We start from the raw sequence: 11889 nt of genomic DNA, 5'->3' as shown, positions 1-11889 counted from the left end.
GTGCATAGTGCGCGAGCGTGCTTCTGACCTAGTCATACTTTTAGGGATAAAATTGCTGAAGAATGTTCCTAGAATTTTGCTAAATCAGATAAAACTTTCTTTTAGGTCTTCAAATAGACAGACAGACAGACAGAGAGATAGATAGATAGACAGACAGACAGACAGATAGATAGATAGATAGATAGATAGATAGTTTTGTTATTATTATAAAATTTGTTTTCATGGGTTACGGTTAGTTTGTAATAATAATAAAAAAAAGGTTAAAAATTCTTTATTTGAAAATAACAGAAATCTATATCTATGGTAAAACACTATATATGAATAAGTGTGAGCCAAAGAGGGGTAGCTTCTGTACTGGTTCATCCTCTGCAGAGGGTGACTTCTGTTCACCCTACATGGCAGAGGCATTCAGTCCCAAACAACGGCCTTCTCCGGAATGTTGGGATGATGGAGGCAGGAGGTGGACTTTGATCTGATGCCATGTACTGCGGATGTTAAGTAGCGGTGTGAAGTTTTGCAGCTCTGAAATGTGAAGAGTACTTTATTGCAATATAATACATACTTGTGTTATTGTATAACACAGTACAATACAGTACATATATTGTACAGTATGAAACAAAAATACATAGAATAAAAGTCAAACCACAGCTCAAGCTTATTGTCATATAGACAATGACACATGGACAGACAGATTACTGAACATAAAGCATAATACAATATAAATAGAATTACAATAATAACAACATTTATATATACAAAATTTTAGGAGCTATAAATGTAAAATATAATGCCAAAATAGCAGCAGTTAAGAGATAAACAGAAAGGTGACAGTGCAAGACTGACTGACTGTAATTAATATCTATTTAAGAGTGAGCATGTGAAGGGTCCATAGCTATATTCATCAAAAGCAAACCAAATATTTGTTTATGGTATGTATAAGCAGAAGGGGGAGTAGTAAAAGTGCATTTACGAAAGGAAACAATAGGCAGTACAGTAAGATGTTCCAGGCTGTGCATCACAGAAATGAACTACCGACCCTTGTTCAGCCAATGCAGAGCATCAAATACTCATAAGGTGAACATCTGTTTGCGTCAGAGCACGCTATGGCTGTTCAAACATGCCCTGAATAAACAGAACTAATCATTTCTATCCTGATCCAAAAATAACCACAAGGATTCAAGGGAGGAAATCTCATCTTAAACTTCACAGCTTTTCTTCCCCACAGTAAGATGTGATGAATATGAGGGATATCCTCTGCCAGGCAGAGGAGGTCTAACCCACAGGTCTAACCACATATGGCCTCCATTTTTTCAGTCTTTTATCTATTTCCATAAATTATAATGGTGTGAAAGTTTCATAGGCTCATTAACCTTTTGGAAAAATCCAAATTAGGATGGTAGCTGTGTTTTGGAACATGGTTTTAAGCTGGTTATTATCTGGTTGACCCTGATACCATGTTCCAAAAAACAGCTTGACCACTATAAACTGATTTTATTGGTAGCTGGTACTAATAAATGGTCATTGGTAGACGGACTGTTGTTCTTAAAACCAGCTACCATGTTTCTAAACACAGTGACCAGCTCAAGATTGATTTTACTAATTATTAGACAATACTAATATGAGATATTTTGGATGTGGTATCCCCCACCACTTTCCTCCACCCTAAAAGAGGAACATGGGCACTGTTACCTGAGACACGGTGAGATAAAACAAACCTAGGGTGTGGTCACCTGGAGGGCATTGAGAAAACATTAAAGGATTTTTAATAGCAAGAAACATAGATAATACTTTATGAATCTTTAAATAAATAAACACAAACATAAATTCATCCTGCAATAGTGCAATTAATTCCAGTGACACAAACCTACCGAAAAGCTTTTCTAATACCTACGCCGATGCAGACAACCTACACTAAATATATTAACGGACAAAGATATTAACCAATCACCACCGAGTCTTTCTAGTGGGCGGGCTTTAAAGGTTTGCGCATTAGCCAATCAGACGCCCTGCGTCTCTTTTTATTTTTTTTCCGTTACTGTGAAGTTTTTGCTTGCCGATGCTCCTGCTAGAGGTTCTGCCTACTCGCCACTCTGGATAGCGGCCGTGAAAAACGGACAGAACGAGAAAGACAAGGAGGCACAGACTTTGGGGAGAGTGAACGGGGCAGGGAAAACGAGGCAGCGACGTTAGTTTCGTGCCCATCGTTTTAAGTGCGCACAGGAGTGTTTACTGCAGCGCTCTGTGGGAGAGAGAGGGAGAGAGAGAGAGAGACCGGAGGACCGGAGAGAGACGGGAACAGCAGTTCAGAATGGATCACCACCATCAACAACAACATCACCATCATCATCAATATGATGGAGGAGAGAACGACTATATGCAGCAGGAAGATGACTGGGATCGGGATATGCTGCTTGACCCCGCCTGGGAGAAACAACAGCGAAAGGTACGCGCTATAATCTCTTCACACCACCGGTTTAAGGTGCAAAGGGACTTTCTGCAAACCAGCAGCCTCGTTGTCGAAATGCGGAGATTTAAGGGCCCCGTCCGGAATCCGAATTGGGCTGCTGGTGAAATAGGCTTTGCATTGCGATCGCGTGTGTAAATTTATTTTGTATCACTCAGATTTGTTTGTCTCAAAACATTTGAGTACAGAGCATCAAAAGCTTGTACGTCTGTCTGTATTTGTAATCATTATAAGAAACTTGAAGAACATCTGTTGCGGGTTTGCGCATGTTCTTATTCACCACTCTGTCTGTTCATTCATTTGAGCGTTATCACGGCCCGCCCCCAGTCAAACGATCCGGACCCTGATCACCGGACACCGTGCGCCCACCTATCCTCTTCACCGCGCGCAACAGATGTCTATGGATGCGGCTCATATGATCTGCTGCGCGCGCAGAGCACGAGCTCACTTTATTTACGGTCAGGACACGCAGACTCTGTCTGGGGTTTTAACGTGTGACCCATGTAAATCTGAGAACCATTCTAGTTCCGATTCCCATTAACGATTCCAGTTCTCTAACGATTCTGTAGTATTTTTGAGGAAGTATCTTCTAAAAAACATTTACATTTACTTTCTTCGGCAGTCTGTTGTCAAATGATGAAGTTTCAGATTACAACAGAACAGATATAACAAATAACTTTATTTTGCAAAACGTATGTTTACCCCTTTTTTAAATGTATTTTTCTATATACAGCAGATTTTATCGTTTGGTTTTTATCTACACGTAGGCATATGAACAACTAGTCAGTAACTGAATTAAGTCTCACAAGTGCAGCATAATGCAAGATTTTGATTCACTTCGTGTTGATCATGACGAAAGTAATTTGCGGTTCAGTTTAGTCAGATTAATTTTGGAACATTTCATACTGATTTACACGTCTTTTTGATTCACTTATATTATTTGTTTATAGGAGTTGTTTGTTCGAGAATCGAACTTCACCGTAGATTCATTTAAGGAACCGGTTCATAAGAGTCGTCTTTCGGGTATTAGACTATACGGATTATTTCTTAGATTCAGTAGCGGTGAACAGTAGTTGCTAGCAGACACTGTCAGAGTGTTTTAATACGGTGTTCAGTGCTCATCGGTAGGAGAATGTACCGTTAACAGAGCCGAAAGTCATGAAAATCGTTTGGTTCCGGTATGTTTAACGGTCCTGATTAAGAACCGGCTCTCTGTTGCCAACTCTAGGCCCATGGCAGCTCCGTTAACGCATTCCAGTAGACCATTAGTTGGGGGAGGGGAGTGTTTATAAAAAATGTCTCGGATGTGATTTTCTGCACAGAAGTCTAAAAACTATTTGAAATATGAGTGAAACATTTGTCGCTCCCACACTCTTTTCTTCCCCTTTGGAAAACGGGGAGGAAAAAAGAACGAGTGCTGGAATCTGCTGCGGTTTGGGCTGGGCTTGTCATGGAGCGAGTCTGCCCAAAAATGGTAATAACAGACCCCGTACACGGCTGCTGGAAAACTTTCCCGGGTTACTTTTTTTTCCTTCCTCGAAAGCTTGTAGACTCCTGAATGATGTCATCAGCTACCGGCGGGAAAGACTCATGCTCAGGTATGCGGGCAGAGTCCTTCACTTCAGCTCCTACAACCATAAACCCATGACAAAACCATGTGTCAACGGGTTACACCAGCCCAGACATGCTGCTCCTACATAAAAGAGAAATTTAAAAAAAGAGGATCATCATATTTAGAATTTTTTTGACACATTAACCGCTATATATGTCATGGTGTGTATGTGTGTGTTTGTGTAGGGGTTCAGAAAGAAATGAGAGACACACAACTAGAAAAAGCCCTGAAGTGTTTTTTCCCGTCTCATGATATAAGCACTACATTGCGTTAGAGCATCATTTCCGACACTGTTCATTAATGACACACACACACACACACACACACACACACACACACACACTCCATACTGCCCATTAAACACCCTCTGTGACTTTAATGATGTGTATGTGTCAGACAAATTGGTTATTGTTCTGCTTTCTGACAGGGCTAAAAGGTCAGTAGAGAAGAAGTGAAGTAAATTCTGTTCTGCAAACACACACACACACAAACACACACACACACACATACACTGCAGGTATAGAGGGCAGCCCTCTCGTAAAAGACATATGGAAGTCAAATCTGGAGTGAATTTGCATTGAGAAAGTGAATGCCTGTGAGAAAAACGTCTGATTGGCTGCAGTTTATGTTTATGCGTTAAAGTATTTCAGCAAGTTCAGACTGGACCAATAGAATCAGAAACACATTTTCCTGTCTAATAACATCTGTGTAGGTCTGTAAGAGTTTGTCTGCAACTTCAGGGAAAAAAGGCCCTCGGGCTGGGCAGGTGTGAGGTGATTCAGCTTAAAACAGCAGCGAGACCTTATGAACTCTCTCCTTTTTGCCTGGCCCCATCTGTGAGGTCATATTTTCATTGTTTTGTTCACATGTCCCTTTCTTTTGCTTTTTAAACCAATCTGAGAAGGCTAATGGGGTCTTCAGTTACCACAGTTCCTTTTGTATTGCCACAAGACAGAATTCTGTTAGGTTTCAGCAAATATTCTGTTTACATTTACACTACTGTTCAAAAGTTTGGGGTCAGTAAGTATTTTTTAAAGAAACATACTTTTTTTAGCAGGATGCATTAAATGGATCAAAAGTGACAGTAAAGACTTTTATATTGTTAAAAAAAATCTATTTCACATAAATGTTCTTCTTTTGAGCTCTCTATTCATCATAATTCCTGGAAAAAAATGTTTTACTGTTTCTACAAAAATGTTAATATTAAATTGTAATAACATTTCACATTATTATTGTTTTTACTTTGTAAAAAATCGTACTGATCCTAGACTTTTGAATGGTGGTGCATGAGTTTCTGTTCTCACTCATTTATAGCGAATTTCTGCATCACTAAGTGGCACCAAACAGACAGAATTGCAAAAAGCAAGATTCAAACCCTCACATGTTGTCCATCCAAATCATAGACTGTAAAAAAAGATGGACAACTCACCTTCACTCTCTTCCATTGTAGAAAAGTAAAGCCGCCACTGTCCTAATATGGTGCTGACATCTTGCTCTGATTGGGGACCCTGAGTCTGTGCAGTAGAGTTGTCAATGGTACCGACTTCGGTACCAATCGGTACTGAAATTTAAAAAATGTGACTCTGAGCGCTGTTGAGCAGATTCGTAAACACCTCTGATGGCCATTGTGTTGACGCGCTCATCGGATATGTCTGTGATTGGCTACAATGATAAACGCACGGGACCGCTTGAAAGCGTTTTGAAAGCGGGAGTGGGAGCGTTTGAAAGCAGGCGTCTATCAGCGGACTGGCCCATAAACAGGACTAGTGTGAAATAAACAGTTATGGAAAATGTAGAAGTTTAACTTATAGCTCCAATCTCCTCCCGAAGATCCCCAAAAAAGTCTGTTGGCGCCTCAGTTCGCTCAGAGAAGCTGTCAATCTCAGCTGTCAATCATGATGTAATACTCCCATTATTATAGCATCAAATAACTAACTAAAACCAAACTTATTTAAAAAACAAACACTTGAACTTACATCAGTGTGATTAAAAACTACATAAAATGACAAACCATCTTTGCAAAATTTTTTTTGAAGTGTAATTTAATTGTTTAGTTTGTCTCACGTCCCATTAGATTACATGGAGAGGGCGGGGTTTATGACCTATGCTGTCTGGGACTAGCCACCTGTGGCCTGTTGCACAAAGCTGGTTTCAGTTTCTACCCAGCTAAGTTAAAGATTAATTTGAGCAAACTCTGGTTTTTCGGGGAAAATTGTTTTTTAGTGGGGTTCATTGCTATGGTTACTTACGCTACATGGCTAGCCTGCTCCTGAGCAGGTTTTGTTCTGGGTTAGAGATCGCAAACCAAAACTCGACCAATCAGCTGTGAGTAAAGTGACCTGTAGCTGATGCAATAAAGCCACTCCCCTGTATCTCTTGCTCCAAATTAAATCAGTTTATAGTGAAAACAGTTTAGAGTCAAAATTTCTCATTTTTTGCTGTTTATTATTTATTATATTTATATTAAATAAATTATAATTGTATAATTCATATGACATATTCATATAATTATTATTAATTGACAATATTAAACTAACTTTTAATTCAAAATAAATATAATACATGCATAAATATATAAAGCTTTAAAACAGGTTAAGTGTACATGTATACTTTTGAGCTCTTTGTGAAGCTATATAAATTATTTGGCCTATTTGTTAGATTCACATGCATTGATATAGTCATATATTTTCTTTCAGCTGCCTTCTCAAACTTCTCAAACTCGTTTATTCCTGCTTTGTAAATGCGTTTAATTTCATGAAATTTTTCGTAACGATCTTTTAATCTTCAGAAGATACGTGAATTGCACGGCTCTCTCGCGAGAAGTGAATCAAATGGACGTTCTCCATATTCCGTGTGATTGGCTGTTTGCCGCACGTGTCACATTTTTCGGTGCACGCGCTTCAGAGTTAATTGCAAACTCTGGATTAAACCTGAATTGACAGAAAACGTTTATACCAAGTGTTGTGAGTTGAGCCTGATCTAAACCAGGTTGGATTTATCTGGATTTGTCAACTCTAAATCTACTCTGAAACTCAACTAGCTTCATGCAACAAGGCCACTGGGGCGATCAAAATGCTTTGGCTTCACTTTTCAGGACTTGTGCGGCACACTTTGATCCAAACAGACAGTTCCGCCCCCTAAGTTGTTGTTTCATTTAAAGAAACAGTTTCATTTGATGCTGTTGGTGGCACATAAGTGGCAAATAAGCTTGTAGACTCTGAAACTTTAAGTAGTATTCAGCAAAGCTCATTTTCATCTGAAAATATGATTTTGCATTTAAATTTGCAGCAGAACAGAAGTTTTACCGCAGGCATTTCCCAAAACACTATTTTGGTAAGGGTTGAGACTCACATAATCAGGTGTCAACTATTTTTTTTTATCATCGTTTTCATATGTTCAAATGGTAGTTTAACAATTTCTAAATTGCTTGCCAAGTATATAAAGACCAAAATTTCAGAGACCTAAAACCACCCAGAACACCCTAGCAACCACTTAGCAGCTCCCTAGCAACAAGCCACTACATCCTAGCATTATGGTAGTGAGTTTCCTTCAGAAAATGTGAAAATCTGATTTTTGTATTGAAATGGCAAAATTTGTCTTCCAGAGTGCCGTGCAGTGTGTGGATAGTAGTGGGTTATTTTAAGTGTTTCCTCACTGCAGTAGTTCACTCTGCCTTGGGCAGGTTTTAAATGGTTCTGTTTGCAAGTCTTGACTGCTCTGATAAGAAAGATGTAGATCTTCAGAAACAGGAAATCTGAATTAGTCACATATCATTGGGTTCTGAGATCTATATCTGACAATTAGCATTGTGCAGTTTCTTGGTGTGTGTCTATAGGGTTTTAAAGGGTAAATGTAGGTGGAGCAAGCCTCTGGCTTTTTCAGTCTAAAGAATTAAAGTAGGTCTGCTTGTCGCAATCAATCCTCTGTTTTTCTCTGTCTCTCTCTCACTCATTCTGTTTCTCTCCATCTCTATTAGAGGGAGAAAGTTGAGTATCCCAAGGGGATACAGTGACTGTTTTTTAGCTCGTCTGAGGTGAGTTCCCTGAAATCTGTTGCATATCTCAGATCTAAGAAGAGATTTTTAATTCTCTGTGGAAATACTGACATACATGAATAACTATGTTTTAGCATTTTTTATGCAGATTTTTACAGAAAATCTGCAGCATTCCATGAAACATGGTAAAATGCGAGTACTGCTCTCTTATTGGTAGCTGAATGCATAATAAAAGTCACATGAATAGCCAGAATAAGAATATCTAATAAACCAACACACAAACAGCAGGGTATGTGTAAAATTTTGTGAATGGCAGCTGCTTCAATTACGTGGAGTTCTGAGGGCACAGATGCCATGTAGGCCTGCATATAACACGTGATGTCCTCAGGCGTCATCGCATGCCTGATTTTGTCCCTACCGCTTTATTGAAAGCTGGCCTTTTTGGTTCTTGAGCAGAAGCTTTAATTTAGCCAGTGTGTTGTACCGAGTGACCATACAGCATTAGAAATTATTTTTAATGCTCTACATTTCAATGTGGTTGTTATCAGTGGTAGAAAGCAATGGTGGCAGTGTCACAGCTCTCTAAGGCCATAACCATGTCTTGAACATTGTGTGGGACCAAACCAATTTTTGGGGGATGAGGGCTAATTTGGCCATATCTGATTATTGGTATGGACTTGTCCTCATGTGTTTGTGGTGGTTGGTTACCCTGCAGCACTTCGATGCAGACTTCAATTTATTGCTTTTCTATAGCTTGCCGTCTGTTCTAGTCAAAAAATTTGAACAAATGTGTTCAGTTTTGTTTTATTAAAAAATTATAGGGCAGATTGAAAAAAGTCCCAGTGCAGAAAGTGTATAACTTCATTAAAAACAGTAAGATTGTTACATTTTTCATGCATAACCTAATTACTATCAGTGAGATAATCCATCACTATTTCTTTCTTGACATCATAACCAGCACGTCTGTGAACACACACAGCTGTCCCCACCAGAATGACATGCTTAATGACATCCATGACACAGTTTCTGCCATTTCCTGTCCTGGGGTTTGATGTTGGGACATGATGAGGTACTTTATCCCTCGCTGTGCTCTTTCAGCCAATGAAAGAACAGCTTGAATAGATCTACAATAGTGTAGAAAATGCTGAAACCTCATTTACTCTGTGTGTGTGTGTGTGTGTGTGTGTGTTTGTGTGTGTGCTCGAGCCAGACCAAGATGCTGTGGGATGCAGTTTATTGATGTGTGTGTGTGCATTCTTAAAAAGTTTCTTTTATTGACTGTGTTTAGTCCTCCAGTGGCTCTGCAGTTTGCAAAGTCAAATTTGTCAATTCAGACTTTTTATCTTAGTGAAAGTCATGCTCTTCATGCAAATCATCACGTGCCGCTCCTAACCTGATGATGTGCTCAAAAAGAGGACTTTGTTCCCTGGGACTATCTGACAGAGTTACCAAGAACCAGGCCGTATTGTTCCTCATATATAACCTGTGTAGATAATGAAACATTGCCCAGAGCTGTAACAAGCCGCAATGAGGAGATGTGCACATAAACTGTGTGTGTTTTAACTTTAATTAATGTAAAAGCAGTGATCTGAGCGCGTCAGCGTTTAGCTCTAAATGAAGCCGCTGGCTGTTGATAGGATTATTAATGAGCCATTAAAATGTGTGTCTGGAAACCTGAAAATAAGAGACAGGCTCACCTTAGGAGGGTGTAGTGTGTGTGTGTGGGGGGGATGGCTAATGTGGAATGCGTGTGGAACCGAGACAGTGGGACGCTCGTCTCAGGGGCTGATCAGCACTTCCTGTCTGGAAGAGAAAGCCAGCAGACACCAACAAACAGCCTACTAATAGACAGATAGGGCGAGAGAGAAACAGATGGAAACTAAAGTAGATCTAAAGTAGATAAGGTTGTAAGTTCAGTACTAACATTTTAGTAGTCAGTACCAGTACCAGTAAATTTTGCGGTTCTCGGTAACAATTTTGGTACCAGAGCAAAAACTGTTAAGTACTTTAAAAAATGTTGTCCCGTTTTGTGTCATCCATTGATTATCACTGTCAATCGTCACAGTTGCAATTGCGCATTTAAAGGATTAGTTCACTTTAAAATGAAAATTACCCCAAGCTTTACTCACCCTCAAGCCATCCTAGGTGTATATGATTTTCTTCATTCTGATGAACACAATTGGAGTTACATTAATAAATATCCTGACGCATCTAAGCTTTATAATGGCAGTGAACAGAACCAACGAGTTTGAAGCTCAAGAAAGTGCATCCATCCATTATAAACGTACTCCACACCAGTGTTAATTTTGACAGCAAATTTTGATTTAGTTTTAGTCATAGTCTTTTGACTAAAATGCCATTTAGTTTTAGTCATATTTTAGTCGTCGGAAATTGTTTTAGTCTAGTTTTAGTCGACTAAATATCATTAGATTTTAGTCGACATTAAGTAAGCATTTCTCTGACAATACACAGATCCAATACATTGATACACATCTGATATTCTCCAAACTGTTTAGTTCACTTAAGACATAACCAACTGTACTTTACTCGCCAAAGCGGACGTTTTTTGACCATTCAAGTGCAAAAAGACAAGAAAGAGAGCTCAGTTCAGTAGGCTACTTGTCAGGGACTGACACACTTATCATTGAGGTACTATTATAGTTTTTGTTTAAAATTTTGATTAGATTTGATTTTTAGTTGTTCTGCCTTCATTGTAATTTTAGTTAAAAGTTTTAGTTTTTTTTTTTTGTGTCTTTTAGTTTTTGCTTTTGAATGTCTATATAGTTTTTTTATTTCTGTTTTAGTTATTTTAGTACATCAGGTTAAACTAAAGCTTCGAAACTAGATGAAATAAAATACGTTTACATTTTTTATATATTTATTTTTTATTTCAGTTAATGTTTATTTCAAGTAATGGAGATTTTTTTATGGTTTTAGGTTTAGTTAACTATAATAACCCTCATACTTGTAAAATATATTGAATAATGTGTCAAATAATGTTCTTAGATACAGTAGTTTACTATGAATTAAATAGAAATTAAATTAAATACAGTTTATTGTGTAAACAAAATAACAATAACGACCAGGAAAAAATAATAATTTTATTTTTTAATAATAAAAAACACCGTGACTCTTATTCTGAAATTTCTGCAGTCCGCACTGTAGCAGGCTGCTCATTTAAGTTCAGATGAGGGAGATAAAATATGCATTCTTACAACTGTCTAAAACATATTACCATATAGTAATATATATATATGTAGTAAACGTCATAATTCATCAACATTAGTTTATAAGCAATCGCTTGGCATAAATGTGTGCTATTCATTAATTGTGAAGTAGTCTGAAGTGCTGCTGGACGAGCCTGTAGAGTGCGCAACAGCGCCGCTTTTCCCGCGGTTAGATCAGCACGTTACACTTCAAATGTGCGCATCTTCCACACAGGACTGCAGTCCTGACTGGATATCTTCCCAAATCGTCCCTCTCTATCATTTTCGGCAATTTTCGTTGTTATGCAATGACGAAAATTAGAGTAGATTTTAGTCATAGTTTTAGTCATTCAAAACGCATTTTTATTTAGTCTCGTCTCGTTTTCGTCAGTGAAAAAATGTCATTGACGAAAATTGTGCCGAAAATTATTCGTCAACAAAATGAACACTGCTCCACACGGCTCCAGGGGGTTAATAAAGGCCTTCTGAAGCGAAGCGATGCGTATGTGTGATGCGTATGCGTAACACCTTCGTTCATCTTCGGAACACAAATTAAGATATTTTTGATAAAATCCGATGGCTCAGTGAGGCCTGCATTGAAAGCAAGTTAATT

At 38.5% G+C, this 11889-nt stretch overlaps 1 protein-coding gene across 5 annotated transcripts in view; it reads left to right on the top strand.

The window, feature by feature from the left end:
* The first annotated feature begins 2039 nt into the window (after positions 1–2039).
* actn1 (actinin, alpha 1) overlaps positions 2040–11889 on the top strand; it is a 41737-nt gene continuing 31887 nt past the window's right edge. For all 5 annotated transcript variants that reach the window (XM_051916475.1, XM_051916472.1, XM_051916473.1 and 2 more), the window contains exon 1: positions 2040–2443. In XM_051916475.1, the coding sequence (XP_051772435.1) occupies positions 2309–2443 (135 nt within the window). In that variant the 5' untranslated portion in view covers positions 2040–2308. The remainder of the gene's footprint in view (positions 2444–11889) is intronic.

Source organism: Ctenopharyngodon idella, chromosome 13 (genome assembly GCF_019924925.1).
Source record: "Ctenopharyngodon idella isolate HZGC_01 chromosome 13, HZGC01, whole genome shotgun sequence".
In the NCBI taxonomy this organism is placed as follows: Eukaryota; Metazoa; Chordata; class Actinopteri; order Cypriniformes; family Xenocyprididae; genus Ctenopharyngodon; species Ctenopharyngodon idella.
Note: the sequence above shows the minus strand (reverse complement) of the source record. Positions and strands in the feature narration are given on the sequence as shown.